Here is an 18,915-nt window from a genome sequence, read left to right as displayed (position 1 = left end):
GCTGATGAAATGAAATACAGATGGGTAACGTGCGATACTGTAGTGAATAATGGTTATCAAGATGGATTGTGAGTGTTGGAAATGCAAGGGTAGATGTTTTGTAGCAAGGAAGAGAGCGATTATTTCTCCAGTCTAGGAGCGGAGGTCTCTGGGACCACCAACGGATAAGAGCCGAGAGAACGGGACCCCACCCAGAGAACTGGGGATGCCTGAGATGGAGACAGAGATGATGACATGGAGGGGTGAAGCGGCTGGGGACTTTGGATTTAGAGAGGGAAAGGAACTGTGGTCCGAAGACTGAGGAGGGAGGGGGGGAGGGTAGAGCACGGGCTTCTAGGATATGCCCTTTGGTCGGAAGAGATGCATGGAGGGATTGGAACCATGGCAATGTAATGATATCCGATGGAATGAATATGGAACTGAGGTTCTCTCATGAAAACTATCATATAATTCACAATAAAACAGTAAAAAAAAAAAAAAGAATCATCGAGTCAGTTCTGACTCATAGTGACCCTGTATATAACCCTGACTCGTAGTGATCCTGTAAATCTTTGTGGGAACAGAAAACCGCATCTTCCCCCCACGGAGTGGCTAACAGGCTTGAACCACTGACCTTGTGGTTCAGTCGAGTACTTATCCTACAGAGCCACTGGGCTCCATAGGGTGTGTAAGTAAGGAACAAAAGTATAATATTTAATATTTACAGTGACATTTTAACCAGGTAACCTTAATACTGGTCCACTATCTACTCCTTAAGCATTCTGGTTAATAGAATTTGTATTGCAAAATATATCTTTGCCAGTTTGGGGGGAAAGTCTGGCAGTTCCTCAAAATGTGAAATACAAAATTATCATGTGATCCATTAGTTTCATTCCTGGGGAGGGGGCAATCTCCCCGAAGAAAAGGAAAACAAATTGTCCACACAAAACTGTGTACATGAATGTGCACAGCAGCACTGCTCAGAGTGAACTTTACAAAGTGGAAACAACACAAGTGCCCATCAACAGATGAATGGATACACAAACTGTGGTCTGTCTGTACATGGAACTATGACTGGGTCATGAAGAAGAATCAAGTACACACTCATGGTACAACATAATGATCCATCTTCCGTGAATTGTCTGCAGTAATCAGACCTATAGAGACAGGGCCTGGGAATAAGTAGGAGAAGGGATAGGGAGTAGGTAGGAGAGGAAATGGGGATGCTCATTGGTTTGTTTTTGGGGTGATGAAAATGTAAAATTGGTTAACAGAGTTCCACTATGAATATAGTTGCTGTGTGACTCTATTGGAAAACCACAGAACTATATACTTTAAATAAGTGCATTTTATGGCATGCAAATTTTATCTCACAATACCGTGTTTCCTATTTATAGAACCCAGAATTAACTTATTCCATTAATTTCACAGACAACTACCCAGGTCCCCTACTGGTGGCAGTGGGTTAGATGTTCTGGGGGGGGAGGGGGTGGTGAACAGATAAATTAGGATGACCCTTGGGTCTTGGTGCTAGTAGGATAACGTATGGTGACAGTGATCAATCCCCCTGACTCAGGCTTGGAGAGCTCCACATTGGAATCCGCTGATGGAGTCTGGCTCATTTCCTGTCCCAGATCATTCCTGTGAAGGTGGCTGTTGTGAATGTGCTCTGTACCTGTGGGGAGCGACAACAGTTAGAACCTCCCATCTGGTGGCCAGGGTCAAGGGCATTGTTGTTGTTAAGTGCCGTTAAGTCAGTTCCAACCCAACCCATAGCCACCCTTTATGGGGTTTCAGAGGAGTGACTGATGAGCTTGAACTGCCAACCTTGTAGTTCAAACCGACTTTTCAGTCCAGTGCATTGACCCAGTGGCACCACATTTTCCCGGAGGGAAGCAAGTTTACACACTATCGACGTCATGGACTCAGCACGCGTCTCTCCAGGGCTCGCCGGCGCGCTTGCGTGGGGCTAGCACGCACGTCCCCGGCTGCCTAGCAACCGCTCAACTCAGTGGCTTCAGTAGCCTCGTGGACATGCAGGAGCCTACGGGAACCGTGAGCGCCGCTGTCCGAGAGCACCTGCGGCAGTTGTGTCTGCAGGAGTTCCCGTGCGGCACAGGCAGCTGGGTACAGGCGGCAAGGGGCTCCAGGGATTGGGGGACTGAACGAGGGGAAGGACGAGGTCGGGCTCAGGGCTGACCTGGGAGCTGAGGGGTCGGTCTGATCACGGAGAATGAGAGATTTGCATCCTAGCATTGGGGCAAGGGGGGCTTAGAGGGCAGGTTTGGGGAGCACTTAAGGAGTGACTAGAACAGGCCCCCCACCAACCCAGGCTGGAGGGCAGAGATCCTGCCAACCCCCACCACACACAGTCCTAGGAGCACGTGAAAGGCAACCCTACACCCCAGGGGACAGGCTCCATTTGAGGTGAAAAGCTTTCCACTGGATGCAAATTCAGATTCATCAGTGGGTGGGATAATCCCCTGGGATTATCCTTCCAGGCCTGGGGGAGCGACGCCCATCCCCTTGTTTCCTAACCCTTCACCCTAAAGCTTTGCTTTAGGGAGCAGATGTGCTTGCCCACCACCTACCGGGCTGCGGGGAACGGGAAATTGAGAGACAGAGGGCGTCAGGCCGAAGTTGTAACAGTTTGAAGGAGGATATTGTGGCTTGTACTCAAGGAGGTCCTTTTCCTCCGTAGTCCAGCGCAGTCCTGCGAATGGTGTCTGCACACCGGACGGGGCCATGGTGCACAGGGGCTGGGGAAAATTAAAGGCTCCTCCAGTGTGCCCAGGTAGTCCTGAGCCTTGAACGTTCCTGGGGGAAATGATCGGATGGCCCTGCGTTGAGGAATTCCGGGCCATCAGTCTGGTGATTTTATAGAGAGGGAAACAGACACACACCAGGAACATCAGACATTTCTTCGTTTCATCAGCTAGCACTGATTGAGCATGTGCTATATGACAGGGCAGTGTTAGGCTGTAGATGCTGCTGGACTAAGTCAAGCGCTCTGTCTGAAAAGGGTTTCTTTCCCATCCATTTCCTCATACCCTGTCTTGTGTTGTTGGTGTGTGCCCTTGAGTTGATTGTTACTTAGAGTAGAACTGCCCTGTAGGGTTTTTAGGATGAAATCTTTACAGAAGCAGATTGTCTCATCTTTTTCCCACAGAGCAGCTGTTTGGGTTTGGACCACCAACCTTTTACGTTAGCAGCCAGCACTTAACTTTTGCACCTCCAGAGTGCCTTTCATTCCTATGAAGGTTCTGGATTTTCCTTTCCAGCATTGTTTCCTTTACCTCAAAAACCTTTCCTTGATGAATTACACCCCCACATGTTGCCATTTGCATGTTCTGCTGTGTACCTTAATTCGTTGTCTTTATTGAGTCAACATTGCTGCTAGGGCAATGCTGAGTCATAGCGAGCCCATGCGTATCTGCCGTAGAAAGTGTTTCACAGGGTTTTCAGAAGTATGTCTCCAAGCCTTTCTTCCGAGGTGCCTTTGGGTGAACTCCAACCTCGTTTTGTTTAGCAGCTGAGCTGGTTAACCATTTACACTGTCCAGGAACTCCCAGGTGTTGTTGTTAAGTGTTGTCAAGTTGGTTCCAACTCATAGTGATCCTGTATAGGGTTTCTGAGGAGCAGCTGGTGGGTTGGAACCACCAGCCTTATGGTTTAGCAGTCCAATGCTTATCCTACAGCACTGTGGTGGTGGTGGTGATGTGACATCACTCATAACAACCTTGTATAGCATTTCCGAGGCTGTAAATTTTTGTGGTAGCAGAAAGCCTCATCTTTCTCCTGCAGAACAGCGGGTAGATTTGAACTGCTGCCCTTGCAGTTAGCAAACCAACACTAACCACTATGTTAAATCACTTACATTTGCATGTCTGAGGTTTCCAACCACAGAATAAACTCCTAGAGGCAGAAATTGGAATTGGACCTGTCAGGGATTATGTGTTTTTCTCATCTATGGTTGTATCCCTGAATGTTAATCAGTAAAAATGATTGCTTTTCTATGGTCTTAATTTCTAACTCTTTATCCCTAATTGTCCTATTTTATAATCTGCTTAATTTTGCACCTTCTTAAGAACAACACTATTGGTAGGACTCTGGAGCCCAACACCATTTAAAGGTAGGTTGCGGGTTGCTATCCAATGCTTATGTGACCCTTGTTTATGAATGTCAATTACAGAACTGTTTTGAACTGGTTTGAAGCCCTGCTTTAAAACAACAGAAATGTCTTATGTAGTTTCTGGTGTTGCCTGCCATCTTTGGTGTGTATTGAAATGTAGATGCAACATTCCAATCTCTACCTCTGTTGTCATATGACCTTTTTCCTATCTCTGTCAATCTGTCTTCTCTTCTCATAAATACATCATTGGTCCTGGATTACAGCCCACCTAATATCCTGGTGTGGAGTCCTGGCGTGGCGCTGTGGATTAAAGCGCCAGACTGCAAGGTCGTTTGCACTGTAAGGTCGGTGGTTCAAGCTTACCAGCTGCTCCTCGGAAACCCTATACAGGGTCGCTATGGGTCGGAACCGACTCAACAGTACTTAACAACAAATGACATCATTTTACCTGATTACATCTGCAAGGACCTGTTTCCAAATGAGATCACATTCAAAGATACAAGATTTAGCCTTTCAACATATCTTTCTGGGGGACACCATGTACCCTACACCCAAACTTCAAAGACTTCTATTTGACTCATGGTGGCCCTAGTGGACAGGGTAGAACCACCCCATAGTTTCTCCAAGGCTGTAAATGTGTTTACCATCCCTGACTGCCACATCTTTCTCACTAAGAGGAGCTGGTGAATTTGAACTACTGACCTTTCCGTTATCAATCAAACACTTAACCAACGTGCCACCAGGATTCCTCTGAATTCAACTCATAGCGATAGCTCAGTCTTAGAGAGACTTCTCCACCCACACCCCTACAGAATAAGTCTCGCTTTCTCCCTCAAACTTGGCGAACATGGCGGGAGCTGGTCCCCAGGGAGGAGGAGACCTTGAGCGCCCTGGAGGAGACGGAGGATGCCCTGCTGGGCCTGGTCCGCAGTCGCCACTCGCCCTGGGCCCTGCTGACCGACTCCAGTGCAGAGGACCGCTTCCTGAGAGAGTTGGCCATTCAGAATCCACTGATGCTCAAAGATGCCTTCTTCTACTCCTACTTTCGGTGCCTGCGAGTGGTGGATAAAGAGGTGAGTGCGTCCTGTCATATGGTCACGCCCCTTGCTGCCGCCATTTTTAGTTTTAGGGCAAGACTTTCAAAGCTGTCCCGTGTCATGTGACTTGAGCTCCTGCAGGCAGAGTGGGAGGCCAAGTCCCAAGAGGAGAGCAGATTCGTATCCCTGCTCTTACAGAAATAGATGGGCAAGGTTTTCTTTCTACTAAGAACAGTCCAGTTCTGACTCTGCGGACGGTATTGTCAATCGGGGTAGCTCCCTTTGTTAACCCTGGGAGACTCATTTTCTTCATTTGTAGGGTGGGGTAAGGAGCCCTGTTGGTGAGGTATTCAGGGCTCAGCCCCTAACCCAGAGGTCAACATTTTGACCTCACCAGCTTCTCCGATGGAGAAAGATGTGGCAATCTGCTTCCATAAAGATGAGAGCCTAGGAAACCTAGGGGGTAGTTCTTTGTTCTCTCCGGGTCAGGTCTGGTCGCTATGAGTCAGAATAGACTTAAACGCAGTGGCTTAGATGCGGTTAAAGAAACATTTGTAAGATAAGGTGTGTGGAAGTTCTCTGTAAATGCTGAAAACACTGGCTGGTTTTTTTTTTTTTTGGTATAAAATAACTTATTTACGTAATTTATATCTATAGAACATTGCTGCTTTCTTTGGAATAAGAAAATTGACAAATGACAGATATTGCTTTATTATGAAATACTTTTTCAGGCCAGATACTATATGTGTTCACTTCTATTTGAAATTAATGGTGATCTACAGTAGATATTAGTATTCTTATCTGGTCTTTTTTTTTTTTTAATATTTTAACTTTTTTGTGTATGAATTGAGTGAAAGTTTCCAGACAAGGTCATTAGCTACACATTCAACAAATCACACACTTTGTTTCATCTCACTGATTACAATCCCCACCCTGCAATAACAGTTATCTCGCTTCCTCCCTGTGGCTCCCCATTTACATCTTGTATTTCACAAATGGACAAAGCAAAAATATGTGATGTACACATACAAAACAAAAAATACATACTCATTTGAATGTCCTAAGGGCATATTCTGTAAGCCAGCTTCCTGCCCACAGGCACACAGCCTTACTCAGTCCACGGGCCTATAGCTGCTCTGTCTCTCCATGCCACCGCCTCTGCCACCGTCTGTTGTCCCTGCTTTTCTAGGTAGGATCTCACGCTCCACTCATGCTCTTCCTTCTTGTTGGTCCTGAGATCGTCTGTTTCTGAAATGAAAAATTAAATACTTCCCCCGCACCCCCAGCCTTTAGTTACACATCTTCTACAATTAGTTGTGATAATCACTGTTAGTCTTGCTGACAATTACTCACAATTGAATCATAAAATCTTGTCACCATCATCCCCATCCCCTTTCACCAGATCCATCTGGAGAAGAGGAAAAGTATTCAGTGGGGATTCTACCTTACCCCCCTCATCTGAAACGAAGCACATTCATGAAAGCTTGTAAACCAGCCACTTTGTGCCCTTATAACCCCCATTTTGATGTGGTGCTGTGGATTAACATGCTGGACTGCAAGGTTGGTTTGAGCCACAAGGGCGGTGGTTCAAGCTCACCAGCCACTCCTTGAAAACCCTGTACGGGGTCGTTGTGAGTTAGAACTGCTTAACAACAACTTTTTTTTTTTTTTCCTTTAGAAATTGATGTTTATTTTCCATCAATCTTATTTCCGTTTTCTAAGAGACTGAAAGACCAGTCAGTGATGGTTCGTACCCACTCAGCGGCCTGAGCAGTGGATGCTGCGGACCAGTCTTCAGTTGCGGACTGAGCGTTCCAGTCTTCAGTAGGGAACTGCTGAGTGGGCACAGAGGGCACCTGCCCGCTTTCAGACCAGTCTGCAACCTCAGGTTGAGCAGCAGTGAATTCAGGAGCACGTGTAGTCTGTTCACCCTGAAATTCTTCCTTGGTCACAGTCTTTTCAGCAGTGGCCTGCTCTTCCTTTTCAATCTCTTCTGGATCTCTGTAGAAATAGAGGTCAGTCATGACTTCCCACAGGTGCTCCCAAGAGATGGTGCCATGCATGCGCAGAACTTCCCGAGCCAGCATCCACCGCATCAGACCCACTGAATGAGCTCCTTTGTTGTTACGTGGGATGACAGTGTCCACGTAGCGCAGAGAAGAATCTGTGTTGGACAGAGCAATGGTGGGCAAGTTAACGTAAGATGCTTCTGTGAGAGGTTGGTGGTCAGCCCTGGGATTAATAACCACCAGAAGCCATGGATCCCGGAAGGCTGCCTGGATCTGATTCGTGAAGGTTCCTGGAGTGAAGCGCCCAGCCATGGGAGTGGCTCCAATGACAGCAGCAAACTTCAGCACAGCTCGCTGGCCGCTATTCCTGGAGGATGTGACACTGGCATCAGCCAGGTTCTCAATGGCAACAATGGCCTAGCTGCCAACAGAAGCTTCTCCCAGGTCCTTTTCAGGTTTATGATATAGATGCCATCACATTTTCTTTTGTGGATGTAGTGTTCCATTTGGAAGTCAAGGTTGGTGCCATCTAAGTGGGTTCCTGCTGCAAGGAATTTGAGGACATCCTCCTCCTTCATTTGCTGTGGACATTGTGAAAGTTTCCCCTTTAAGTTACAATGGGAACCCAGAACAACGCTGTATGGACCCTTCTCTGGGTAGCGCAGAAAGGCAATAACAACATTTTTGATAGCTCTGGTAGCATAGTGGTTACGAGTTGGGCTGATAACTCCAAGGTCAGCAGTTTGAAACTACCAGCTGTTCCACAGGAGAAAGATAAGGCTTTCTGCTACCATAAAGATTTATAGTCTCAGGAACCCTATACAGGGTTGCTAAGAGTTGGAACCAACTCCATGGCACAGAACCACCACCACCACCACCAATGTCTAGAGTGCCTGGCGTCCTAGTGTAGAATTTTGAATTCATGAGCTGGACTACAAACTCAGTTTGAACTGCAAGGTTCAAGCTCACTAGCTGCTCCTTGGAAATCCTGTACAGGGTCGCTATGGGTTAGAACCGGCTCAACTGTACTTCACAACAACAACATCAACCGAGTACACTGAGGAAATAAGCTTTTTCCTCCTTGATATGTAGACTCCTTACATTCCAGTTAGAATTTTGAGCAACTGCATACATAAAGATCCAATTAGTCAAATTATAGTAATTGACACTTCTCAGAACATCTGTATCTTCATCTGGTCAAGTTTTGGTCAGTTAGCCATCCAAGCTAGGTCAAATGAGTACTAGCTGCAAGTTTGTGAGTTGACATACACCTCCCTGCACTTCAGACCAGCTGGCCACTTGACTCTCAGCTCTAGCCCCCAGTGGCTAGGTCAGTGCCCATGCGCTTGGGAGTTCACACATCTCCTGAAACTTCAGACCAGCCAGTCCTTTCTGTTCTCTCTCTCATCTCAAGGTCAACAGTGTCAATGAAACATGGCCAAACTCAGCCCATGTCTTCATTGCTACATTTCCCCCACTTCCACTCACAAGTAAACCAGGGTGGTCACTAGCAAGCATACTAGAGTGCTCGTGGGTTCCCTTTGAGTTTCAGTCTCAGAAGGGGGTTTTCCCTAATGGCTGATTTTTCTTTCCTTGATCTGGTTGGTCTTAAATGACTGTCAAGACCAAGACGTCAGACTGAACCTTTCATCACCCAGACCTGTCTGTGATGTTTTGGAAATAACCAAAACAGGCTGGAATGTTAGCATTGGGAGAGATTCGAGACTGCTACCTTACTACCAGATGCCACCAAGTGGTTCCAACTCATGACAAGTCCATGAGTGGCAGCGTACAGCTATTTCTTTCTTTTGTTGTTGTTGTATTTCTTTCTTTTGTTGTTGTTGTTCCTGAGAATCTCCACAGCCGAACGTGCACCAATTCAGCAGTATCTTCATGCATAAGTCAGTGACACTGATTCCGTTCTTTGAGTTTTGACACCAATATCACCCTCCTTTTCCGAGTTGTTCTTCCCCATCAGCATGAACTCACTGCCCCCTGAGGTCTCTACTAATGTTTCTACAGTACTTATTGATAAGATTCAGGTGTGTGTGTGATGGGGGCAGGGGTGGAGGGAGGTGGAGGAGGGTACCCTTGGAGGGACTCTATGGTTTGAGGCTATCCTTGTGGTGCCTGGTAAAGGCCTTCCTAGGACTCCATATTGCTTTTATTCCATTTAAACTTGGGAAGCGAGGGGTTTGGAGGGCAGGAGGTTTCAGAATACTACATTAAATTCTATGACAACAAAGCCTTCTTTGCTGTTGCTTCTCCTTCTGCAGACAGTGCAGACCTGCACAGGAATCCTGGGGGTGAGTGGGGCAATCATCTAGTGCCCCCATAACAGGGGCATTCCCTGGCTTAGCGCTGGAGGTCTACTGTCCCAGGAACCTACTCACCATTAGATAAGGGATGGACGAGAGGCTCAATGAGGAAGGGCCTATGGTGCTGCAGAGGGCACGGGGAACTGGGTTTCTGGGCAGATCCCCGGACTTCTGCCAGCTCTACCTCTGTGCAAAGTACCCATAACCCCCAAGGCCTCACATGCTTCAGTGCCAGTCAGTTAGTTGGGCCAAGACTCACAGGATTCTGGGGAGCAGCAAAGGAGCCAGGATTCCTGCCTGTGGGAACACAGAGTCTGACCACAGGGCACTGACCACATGGTCACAAAGTCCTTGAGGAGGGATGAGGGCTGGAGCGAAGGGGTCACTCGGCATGCTGAGAACTGGAGTTCAGGCTGGACAATGCAGGCTGGACTAAGGGGAGAGAGTGTTGGGGTCCTGACGCTAGTTGAGTAACTCTGTGAAGATACGTACCCACTGCTGTTGAGTTGGTTCTGAGTCATGGTGACTCTGTTGGGCAGAGTAGAGCTTGCCCTTACGAATTTCCAAGGCTGTGATCTTTATGAAAGTAGATGACCACATATCTCTTGTGGAGTGGTTGGTGGGTTCGAACCCTGGACCTTTTGGTTAGCAGCCAAGCACTCTAACCACCATGCCACCAGGGCTCCTTTCTGAAGATGAATACGTTGTTGTTTTCCTAACTTAGGCACTTCCTGCCCCAGTGCCTCTTTGTCCACAGATGCCCCTTTCATCCTTCTTTCTAGGTAAGCTTGGTGGACAAAGACCTTCTGAAGTTTCTGAAGCTAGAAGAGTTGGTTTTGAGTGCCAACCAAATCAAGGTGGTCGATGCCATCAATCTGCCCCCAACTCTGAAGGTGAGGTTCCATTAGGGCTGCCCAGGGCCCTGCCCCTCCCTGCCCACAGATGGAAGGTGCAGCAGTGTGCCCGTGGCTGTGTGTGAAGGGCCAGCCTTCTAGAAGATTCACCAGTTACTATCAAGCTGTCCCTGACTCACGGCGGCCTGTGCATATCAGAGTAGAACTGTACACCTTGGGTTTTCTGTGGATTATATTTCTGCAGAGCCCTGGTATGGCGCTGTAGGATAAGCACTGGCATAGTAACCATACTAACAGCAAAGTGGTAGTTCAAACCTACCAGCTGCTCTCAGAAATCCTGTGTAGGTTTGCTATTCATCGGTACCAACTAGACAGCACACAACAACAACATCAAATATCTTTGGAGGTAGATAGCCAAACCTTTTTCCAGGTGCCTCTGGGTTGACTCAAGCCTTCAACTTTGTGGTAAATAGCTGAGAATTTCACCCCTCGCACACCCAGGGGTACAGGCCAAGCTTTACTATGAGTCTTCAGTTGGGTTATATCACAGTGTCTCTGTCCTAAAATGGATGGTGACAAGAGTGCTCTCCTCAAGAACAAATCAGGCGACACTTTGGATCAGAAGTCCAGTAGTGGAAGTCTATCAGAGGTGGGCTTTACTCCTTATCCCATACAGAGGCATCCTTCAGTGGGCTGAGAAGCTGCCCACAGGGTCAGACATCTCCCTTCCCAACTGGTGCAAATGCCTACTGCCATTTCAAACCTCGAAGTTTCCTTCATGAGAGGAAAAGAGCCCTCCAGACCTGCTGCAGAGATACTCTCTTCTTGGGTTTGGAAGCAAGCCCCCTAAGTGGTGACTCTGCCCCCATGTTCCCAAGACCCAAGGAAGGCAGGTCCCAGAGACTAGACCTTGATCCCTTTGGGGACCCCTGTCCGCCATCCTCCTCAGGTACTGGAACTCTACGGCAACAAGATCACCAGCATGGAGTGTCTGTGTGCCCACCCGCCCCCAGGCCTCCAGCACTTGGGCTTGGGCCACAACAAACTTCTGGGCCCCATGGAGAGCTTGTATGTGACCGCCAACCACTGGTAACTGGGGACAGGGAGGGATGGAGCGTTAGACTTGGCCAATTCTTCTCTTTAATATTTTGTTGTGGTTTGGGTGGATGTTCATAGAGCACATTTGGTTTCCCCTCCCTGATTTATATGTATTTTATTGTGTGGCATGGGTCAGAGTCCCCTCAAGGTACAGCACTTTTCCCACTTCCGCCCTGCGTTCCCTGTTGCCATTCACCCCTTTTTTTTCTTGCCCCCTCTGCCTTCTGTGTTTTGTTTTTGGGCAAATACCACCCTTCTGGTCTCAGATGGTTGATTATTCTAAGGAGCATGTTCCTCAGGGGTGGTATTGTTCACTTTGTAGGCCTATCTATTGTTTGGCTGATAAAGTCGATCCCTTGAAGGATGTTCAGTTCCGCCTTTGAAGGATGTCTTGGGGATTCCACTAATGTCTATCAGACCAGAAAGTCAGATCTTTTTATTATGTTGAATTGTATTCTACAATTTTCTCAATTCTGTTCAGGACCTTCTATTGTGATCCTGATAAGAGAGGTTAGTAGCCGGGCACCATCTAGTTCTTCTGGTCTCAGACAATTGGAGACTATGATTTATGTGGTTCATTCATCCTTTGGATTTATTGTTTCCTGGAATCTTTGGTTTCCTTCACACTTCTTTGCTCCAGATGGGGAGGAAGGAATAGTTGGATCTTAGATGGCTGCTCACAAACTTTTCAGACCTCAGTCACCACTCAGCAAAGTGGAATCTAGAACATTGTCTTTATGGCCTCCATTGTGCCAAGTAGTCCACTGCGGTCCTAAGGGTCAGGCAAGTGTGTGTTTTTATTAGTTTTTATTATGAATTGAGTGAAGGTTTACAGTCAGATCATCAGTCTCACATCCAACAAATCACACTTTGTTTTATTGTGTTTACCTCTATCTCCCCCTCCCCCCCCTTTTTTTTAATGTACGGGTCGGAACCGACTCGATGGCACATAACAACAACATAACAACCACACAGAAAATATATATTTGTTTAAATGTCCAAAGGGCACATTTTACAAGCCAGCCTCCTGCCCATAGGCATCCAGCCTTTCTCAGGGCTTGGTCCTTTACTCCCCAGCTGCTCTCCCTCTCCAGGCCACCACCTCTGCCCCGGTCTCTGCTGTCACCGCTTTTGTGGTTGGGATCCCACGCTCCACTCATGCTCTCCCCTCTTGCTGGTCCTAGGGTCCTCTGTTCCTGAAATGAAAGATTAATACTCCTGAGGCTTGAGCAGATCTTACTTGGTGACTTCAAAAACACAGCTCGGTTTTTTTCTGTAGTAGCTCCTGTTTGGTTGTTAAATCCAGAACCTAGGATTTCTATTTATGACCCAATAAAGAAATCTCAGCACCACTGACATTCAGGGCTGGATGAATCTTCAGAGCAGTGGTCTAGCGTATAGATTGTAAGATGTTGAGCAGCATCCCTGACCTCCACCCACTAGATAATACAGCTCCGTACCCCCACCTGTACCCACCCAAACTGTCTCCAGACGTGTGAGTGTGAGTGTCTCTTGGGGTAGACTTACCCCCAGGAGAGAAGCGCCTCAGAGACCATTCTGCTTCCTCTAGCTGCTTCATTGTTACTGAAAACTCAATGTCCTTTCAAAGTTGTATGCAGTAGCCCCTCCCGTTGTTTATGCTGATTTTGTCCCCTTAGTGGGCAGTGGTGTCTGATTAGGCTCATGGCAACTCCGTGTATAATAGAACAAAACATTATCTGATCCTGCCCCTCTTCATGATTGTTGGCACAATTGTTATTCACTATTGCGGTCACTGTGTAGTTTGAGTGGATTCATACATACTCTGGTACTGTGGCGGCTATTGTTCTCCTGTAATCTGTAGGGTTTCACTGGCTAATTTTTGGAAGTAGACCACCAGGCCTTTCTTCCTAGTCTCTCTGATTCTGGAAGTTCTGTGGAAACCTTTCCACCATGGGTGACCCTGCTGATATTTGAAATACCAGTGGCATAGTTTCCAGCATCACAGCAACACAGGTAATGGTCTTAGTCGCTTAGCTGTGGAAAACTTGAAATCTTGGCAGGAGCAGCAACCACCAGTGAAAGATTGTCAAGGCAGAGGGGCCAGGACGACGTCCCTAAGCATACTGGGAAATCCCCAGGATTGCATTGTGCTAGGTATCCTCATCATGGGTTCACTTGGTGGAAGTAGCAGTAAGTGTGGCCAACTTCCCCCTCCTCACTGGGTATTTTGGAGGATACGCTCTTTGTGTGGCCCACCTGGGTAAGTTCTTGGAGGGGAAGACTTAGTGGGTACAGGAAGGCCCCCCTCTCGGACCATAATGTCCATTTTCTTTACCCATCTAGTCTGCCCTAGCCTAGCTGCCTTGATGGGTGTTGGCTGCAGACAATTCAGGATTCCTTTCTCCCTTTGACCAGAGCTGTCAGGATGCACAGACTCCCAGGGTGGTGCAAACAACATTGCTCACGCCACCTGCTTAGGACAAAAGGCCCGGCCAGCCACCACCAATAAGTCAGCCACGGGAAACCCATGGAGCACAGTTCTACTCTGCTTCCCATGGAGTCATCGTGAGTTAGATGAACTTGATGACAAGAGGTTTTGGACAGGGAAGGTAGCATCAGAAGGAGACCTTCCCACTCAGTGTGGGCTTCATATGCCGAGTCACAAGCATTGGGGTTTGGGATTCAGAAAATATGCTAACCATCAATCTGAGCAATTTGCTTCGTCTCAAGTGTGGGCTTCTTAGAAACAGATGTCCATCCAGAGCCCCCATTTTCAAATGTTTGTTTAATTCAGTAAAAGTTTATAGAGCAGATCATCATTTTTACGTTCAGCAAATCATATTTGGCTTTTAATTTTACAAGGAGGGGATTTTGTGAATGTGTCGCCAGTTCTCCCAAGAAGGGCTCACAGTGGGTGAGGTGAGGTCAGCACACTTAGCCCAGCACATCTGTCTCGTGTATTTCCGCGCTCTGGCTGGTGTGTCCAGAGGCAGGACAGACAGAGAAGAGGTGCAGGAACTGTGTTCAGTCAGAGCGAAAACATCAGGACAACTATGTGAATTAAAGGGGCGCTGGGTTCTTTTTGCCTCTGTTCTCAGAGCTGAAATCAGTCTGGTTGCTCTGTGTCAGCGGCTTCTTCCTGGCCCCATGCTCTGTCCTGGTCTCCCCACCCCACCACAACCATCCCAGTTGGGGTGGATGCCTGCTTGGCCTTCTACTCTAACCCCTGAGAATTGTGCCACACGGCTCTCCCTGCTCGTGTGCGTCTGGATCAGAAAAGCTTCTAGAAGTTCCACCCCATAGCCCCACGCACCCAGGCCCCTAGAATCTCCCATGTACCACTGGCTGCTCTTCCCTTTTCCATCTGTCAGCATTGGTGGAGAACCTTCCAGTAAAACTGGATCCGGCTTGACAAGAGATACAAGCAAGGAGAGAGGCTGAGCAGGATGACCTGGGGGTGCAGCGTGGGAGGGACAACCTTAGGGCTTACCTGGTGGAGGGTGAGTGGAACTTTCTACCCTAACCTTCAGCCTCAGGCCTTCATTCTTGCCTGGATACAAGGTGCTGGGCCGGGCAGGTGCCTGGCTTCCTGACCTTGGGCATCGTGTGCCCCTTGTAGGCCCAACCTTGTCTCCCTGGACCTGGGCTTCAACAACCTGACAGACCTGCAGAGCTTGGTGGGGGGCCTGCGTACCCTTCGACAGCTGCGACTACTGATTCTGCAGGGTAACCCGCTGGCCCTGGTGCCTTACTACCGGGGCCTCACCATCGACACCCTGTCTCGGCTCTGTGTGCTTGACGACATCACCGTGTCTCCTAACGAAAAGCATCAGTTCCAGGGACTCAGCATCAGTGGGGGTGAGAACACTGTGTGCTGTGGAGAGAACTGACCCCTGGGTCCCTGCCTTTCCTGCCCACCCACCCTGCTGGTCACTCCCCCTGTCCCCCAAGCCCAGTCAGCATATTGTCGTCATGGCCAGAGGTTTCTCCCACTTTTGATGCCTTTGGATGAGATTTGGGCAAAAGTGGGGTAGGCAGGCAGTTTTAGGTACCAGGGAAAGTCTCTTAAGCCAACTTCTTCACTTCCCTGGTGGCTTGAGATCACCCCCTGGTGGATATGCTGGGAAATGCACCAGGGCCGCCTCTAGGTTGAGGGGATAAAACACCCAGGACTGGGTACTGGCTGCACGCGCGCCCACACTTACTCTTCAGGGATAATCCTCTCTGTCCCCATCCTGTGTGGGTTTGTCTGCTCTTCAGCCTGGTGGTGAGGGTCTTGGGGATGGTTGGACATACGACACCTGACCTGGACTCATGAGTGGAAAGGCAGTGTATTGGTCACACTGCTCAGAGCGACAATGAGGAGCGGTGAGAGGCAGGCCCCTGGCTCCCATGGGAGGGTGAGATTGGCTAATCGGTTAACTCCGCCCCGGAAGCTCCTGGTGCATTTGATGAGGGTTGTGTGGCCTGGGAACCCAGTGAAGAGGGGTCCTTGAGCTCCTCCTGGTTTTAGATGTCACGGCAGCATGAGATAGCATTTCTAAAACTTTGTATTGTGACTTGGGTTTGAGTGTACAGAGCAAATTGGTTTTCTATCTACAACTATGATACACTGTTTCTCTTTTTTGTTGTTGTTGTTGTTAACTCTTTATTGTAAATTGATTGAATGAAGGTTTACAGAGTAAGTTATCAGTTTTACCTTCAACAAATGATACACTTGGTTTCATTACAAGACTGCAATCCCCTCCACGTAATGGTATTTACCTCTGTTCGCTTAACTTCCTACACTCTCATTACCCTTGTCGTTCGTTCCCCTGTTGTACTGTGTCTACGTCAGCCAGGTTCCCATGGAGACACCTTTTCCTGACAGACCCTACAATGTAACAGCTCTCTCCCTGTTTCTGTTTCTCCTTGTCCCATCCGAACTTTATCCCTGGGCACATGCTGTCCTTAGGATCCTGGATGTTGGTTCTTCTAAGGAGCGTGTGGTTCTAGAGGCTGGTGTTCGCCTTGTAGGCATGCCTACATGTTGAAAGCTGAGCTACAGCACTGAGTTCGGTTCCAAGCTTGAAGGGTGTTTAGTGCCTTGGTCTCAGACATGATATTAATGTAAAGCTTTGTACCATGCACTCCCACTTTACAGATTGGGAAAACAAGGCTGAAGAAGGCTGTAGTGTTTAGCTCAAATCATTTCGTTTGAGGTTGGGAGAGCTGGGAGTAGAACCTCAGTCTGGCAACCTGTAATGCCCTCTCTCTCTGGAGGCCTGTCCCCTGCTTCCTTCCTGCCCTCCTGTCCCTGCAGACCTCTTGGCGCACGAGGCACATCTTGTGGTAACCATTGGGAATGTCAGGGGGGTTTTGGACTCCTCCGTCTTGGACCCAGAACCGGGGCCTGAAGGACCTTTCATCAAGTACAGCTACTACGTGACCTACGACTTCGTGGAGGATGATGAAGGCGAAGGAAGTGAATATGTCGGGGTGCTGGCTGAGGTGCGAACGGACAGGGTTGAGGGTCAGCTCTCAGGAACCGGCTTCTGCGCAGCCCCTGTTTGTAGCTGGAGTGACTCCCAGCTGTACCCACTCCCTGTCTCCTGGGATTCTGAGCCCCTGTTACAGGAGCCACCCAGACCCTCAGAGCCAGGCGTTCTCATCCCTACCCACACGCCTTCTTGTCTCCTACATCAAGGGTCCATGAGCCTGGTGAATCGAGGGTGGGCTCTCACTCCCAGGTTCCTTCTGTCTCCATAGAGACGGTCAGAAGCCTCGAAACCGAACACTTTAGTAACCTTCCCACCCTGCGTCCCTGTGCTCGCCCTGGTTTCGGTTTCTGGGGACGTGGACCGCTGTGTCTACGCAGACCCTCGGGTGACCTGGGGAGAAGTGTCTGGCATGCCTGTGTCTCCCGGGCAGATCGTCAAGCCCTCCCCCAGCCCAGAGATCATGCCCGAGGAGGAAGAGGACTTTGAAGAGGCGGAGGAGTCTGTGGAATCGGGCGCCATGACCGAGTCAGGGGAGCAAGAGGGCTCTGTCTCTGCCGGGGGCTCCGCGGTCCTGCCCAGGTCCGTGGACTCCACCGAGGAGCTGGCCCAGCTGCGGCCTCACATCGATCCCCGGCTGTGCCCGTCCCCAGGGTAAGGCCCTCCCCACCCCCACACCTGCCACCTTCCCCTGCTCTTGCTTAGGACAGCCATCCCCTGGGGTCTGCTCACAAGGGCCCCAGGCCACCACTCATGAGCTTGTGGGTGCAGGGATGCGGTAACTCCTTGTGTTCCTTCTCATCCCTCCTGCGGGGTCACTGGGGAGCCCCCACTCCAGGGCACAGAGCCGTGCCAGCCTCTACCTCTCTCCCAGCCCCGAGACCAGCGGTGGAGACTGGGTGCCCAGTGAGCACCGGCAGAACCATGTAATCCGCCCCACTCCACGTGCAGCCCAACCCCGGTCCCAAATATTGGCCTTGTGTCGTGTGTAGTTGTTGAATTTATCCCCAAAGACTAGTTGTCACCTACCCTTACTGGTGTTGGCTGCCCAAGCACATTTATTACAGGGCTGTTTCTTAGTATTGCTGCTACTGCTTCTCCTCCTCCCTACTTCTCCAACCTCCTCCTTTTCCATCTTTCAGTTTACATTTACTAACGTTTTTAAGTTTATTAATGTTTAAGGATTTACTTCTGTGATCCTAAGCTTTGCCCTCAAATTTTCCACAGTGATGAGATAATACCTACCTACAGACTATTTTGAAAATTGCTTTATTCACTTATTATTATATCAAGAATAGCTTTCATACCAGTTGACTAAAACCTTCCTTCTGGTTTTTCTGTTTTGTTTTCATTTTTCTTTCATTTAAACAACCAAAGGGCACATTTTGTAAGCCAGCCTCCTGGCGGCCAACACACAGCCTTTCTCTTTCCATGAGTCTAGAGTCCTCAGCTGCTCTATCTCTCCATGTCATCATCTCTGGCTCTATCTCTGGTGTCACTGCTTCTCTGGATAGGGTCCCACATTCCGCTCGTGCTCTTCTCCATTGATGGTCCTAGGGTGCTCTGTTCCTGGGATGTAAGATGAACTACTCCCCCCTTTGTGCTATACAACTTTTACCTTTACAGCTGTGACAGTTACAATTAAACATGATGACAATTAGTCACTAGTGAATCAAATCCATTTTCTTCTTATTGTGATTTAGGTGAAAGTTTGCAGAGTAAATTAGTGTCTCCTTCAACAATTTATACACATTTTTTTAATGTTTTATTGTGAATTATGTGATAGTTTACATGGGAGAACATTAGTTTTACATTCATTCTATCGTACATTGTCTCTCATTGCCATGGTTACAATCCCCTCCATGCATTCCTTCCCCCCGTAACCCCCAAGTCTTCAGCACAGAGTCGCCCTCCCTCTCTGGATCTAAAGTCTCCAGCTGCTCAATCGCTCCACATCATCATCTCTGGCTCCATTTCAGACATCACTGCTTCTCTGGGTAGGGTCTCGCTCTCTGCTCTTCTCCCTTGA

The 18,915-nt window shown here is 48.6% G+C and overlaps 1 protein-coding gene across 1 annotated transcript in view; it reads left to right on the top strand.

Moving 5' to 3' along the window:
* Window positions 1-2,013: 2,013 nt before the first annotated feature.
* Window positions 2,014-18,915, top strand: part of LRRC43 (leucine rich repeat containing 43) — a 49,481-nt gene continuing 32,579 nt past the window's right edge. Inside the window, exons 1-7 of the mRNA XM_006865488.1 lie at window positions 2,014-2,106; window positions 4,924-5,184; window positions 10,258-10,368; window positions 11,279-11,418; window positions 15,029-15,267; window positions 16,712-16,899; window positions 17,320-17,540. Coding sequence (XP_006865550.1) covers window positions 2,014-2,106; window positions 4,924-5,184; window positions 10,258-10,368; window positions 11,279-11,418; window positions 15,029-15,267; window positions 16,712-16,899; window positions 17,320-17,540 — 1,253 coding nt within the window. The remainder of the gene's footprint in view (window positions 2,107-4,923; window positions 5,185-10,257; window positions 10,369-11,278; window positions 11,419-15,028; window positions 15,268-16,711; window positions 16,900-17,319; window positions 17,541-18,915) is intronic.

Source organism: Chrysochloris asiatica, unplaced genomic scaffold, assembly GCF_000296735.1.
Source record: "Chrysochloris asiatica unplaced genomic scaffold, ChrAsi1.0 scaffold00078, whole genome shotgun sequence".
In the NCBI taxonomy this organism is placed as follows: Eukaryota; Metazoa; Chordata; class Mammalia; order Afrosoricida; family Chrysochloridae; genus Chrysochloris; species Chrysochloris asiatica.
The sequence above is the reverse complement of the archived record's forward strand: the minus strand, read 5'-3'. Positions and strand labels throughout refer to the sequence as shown.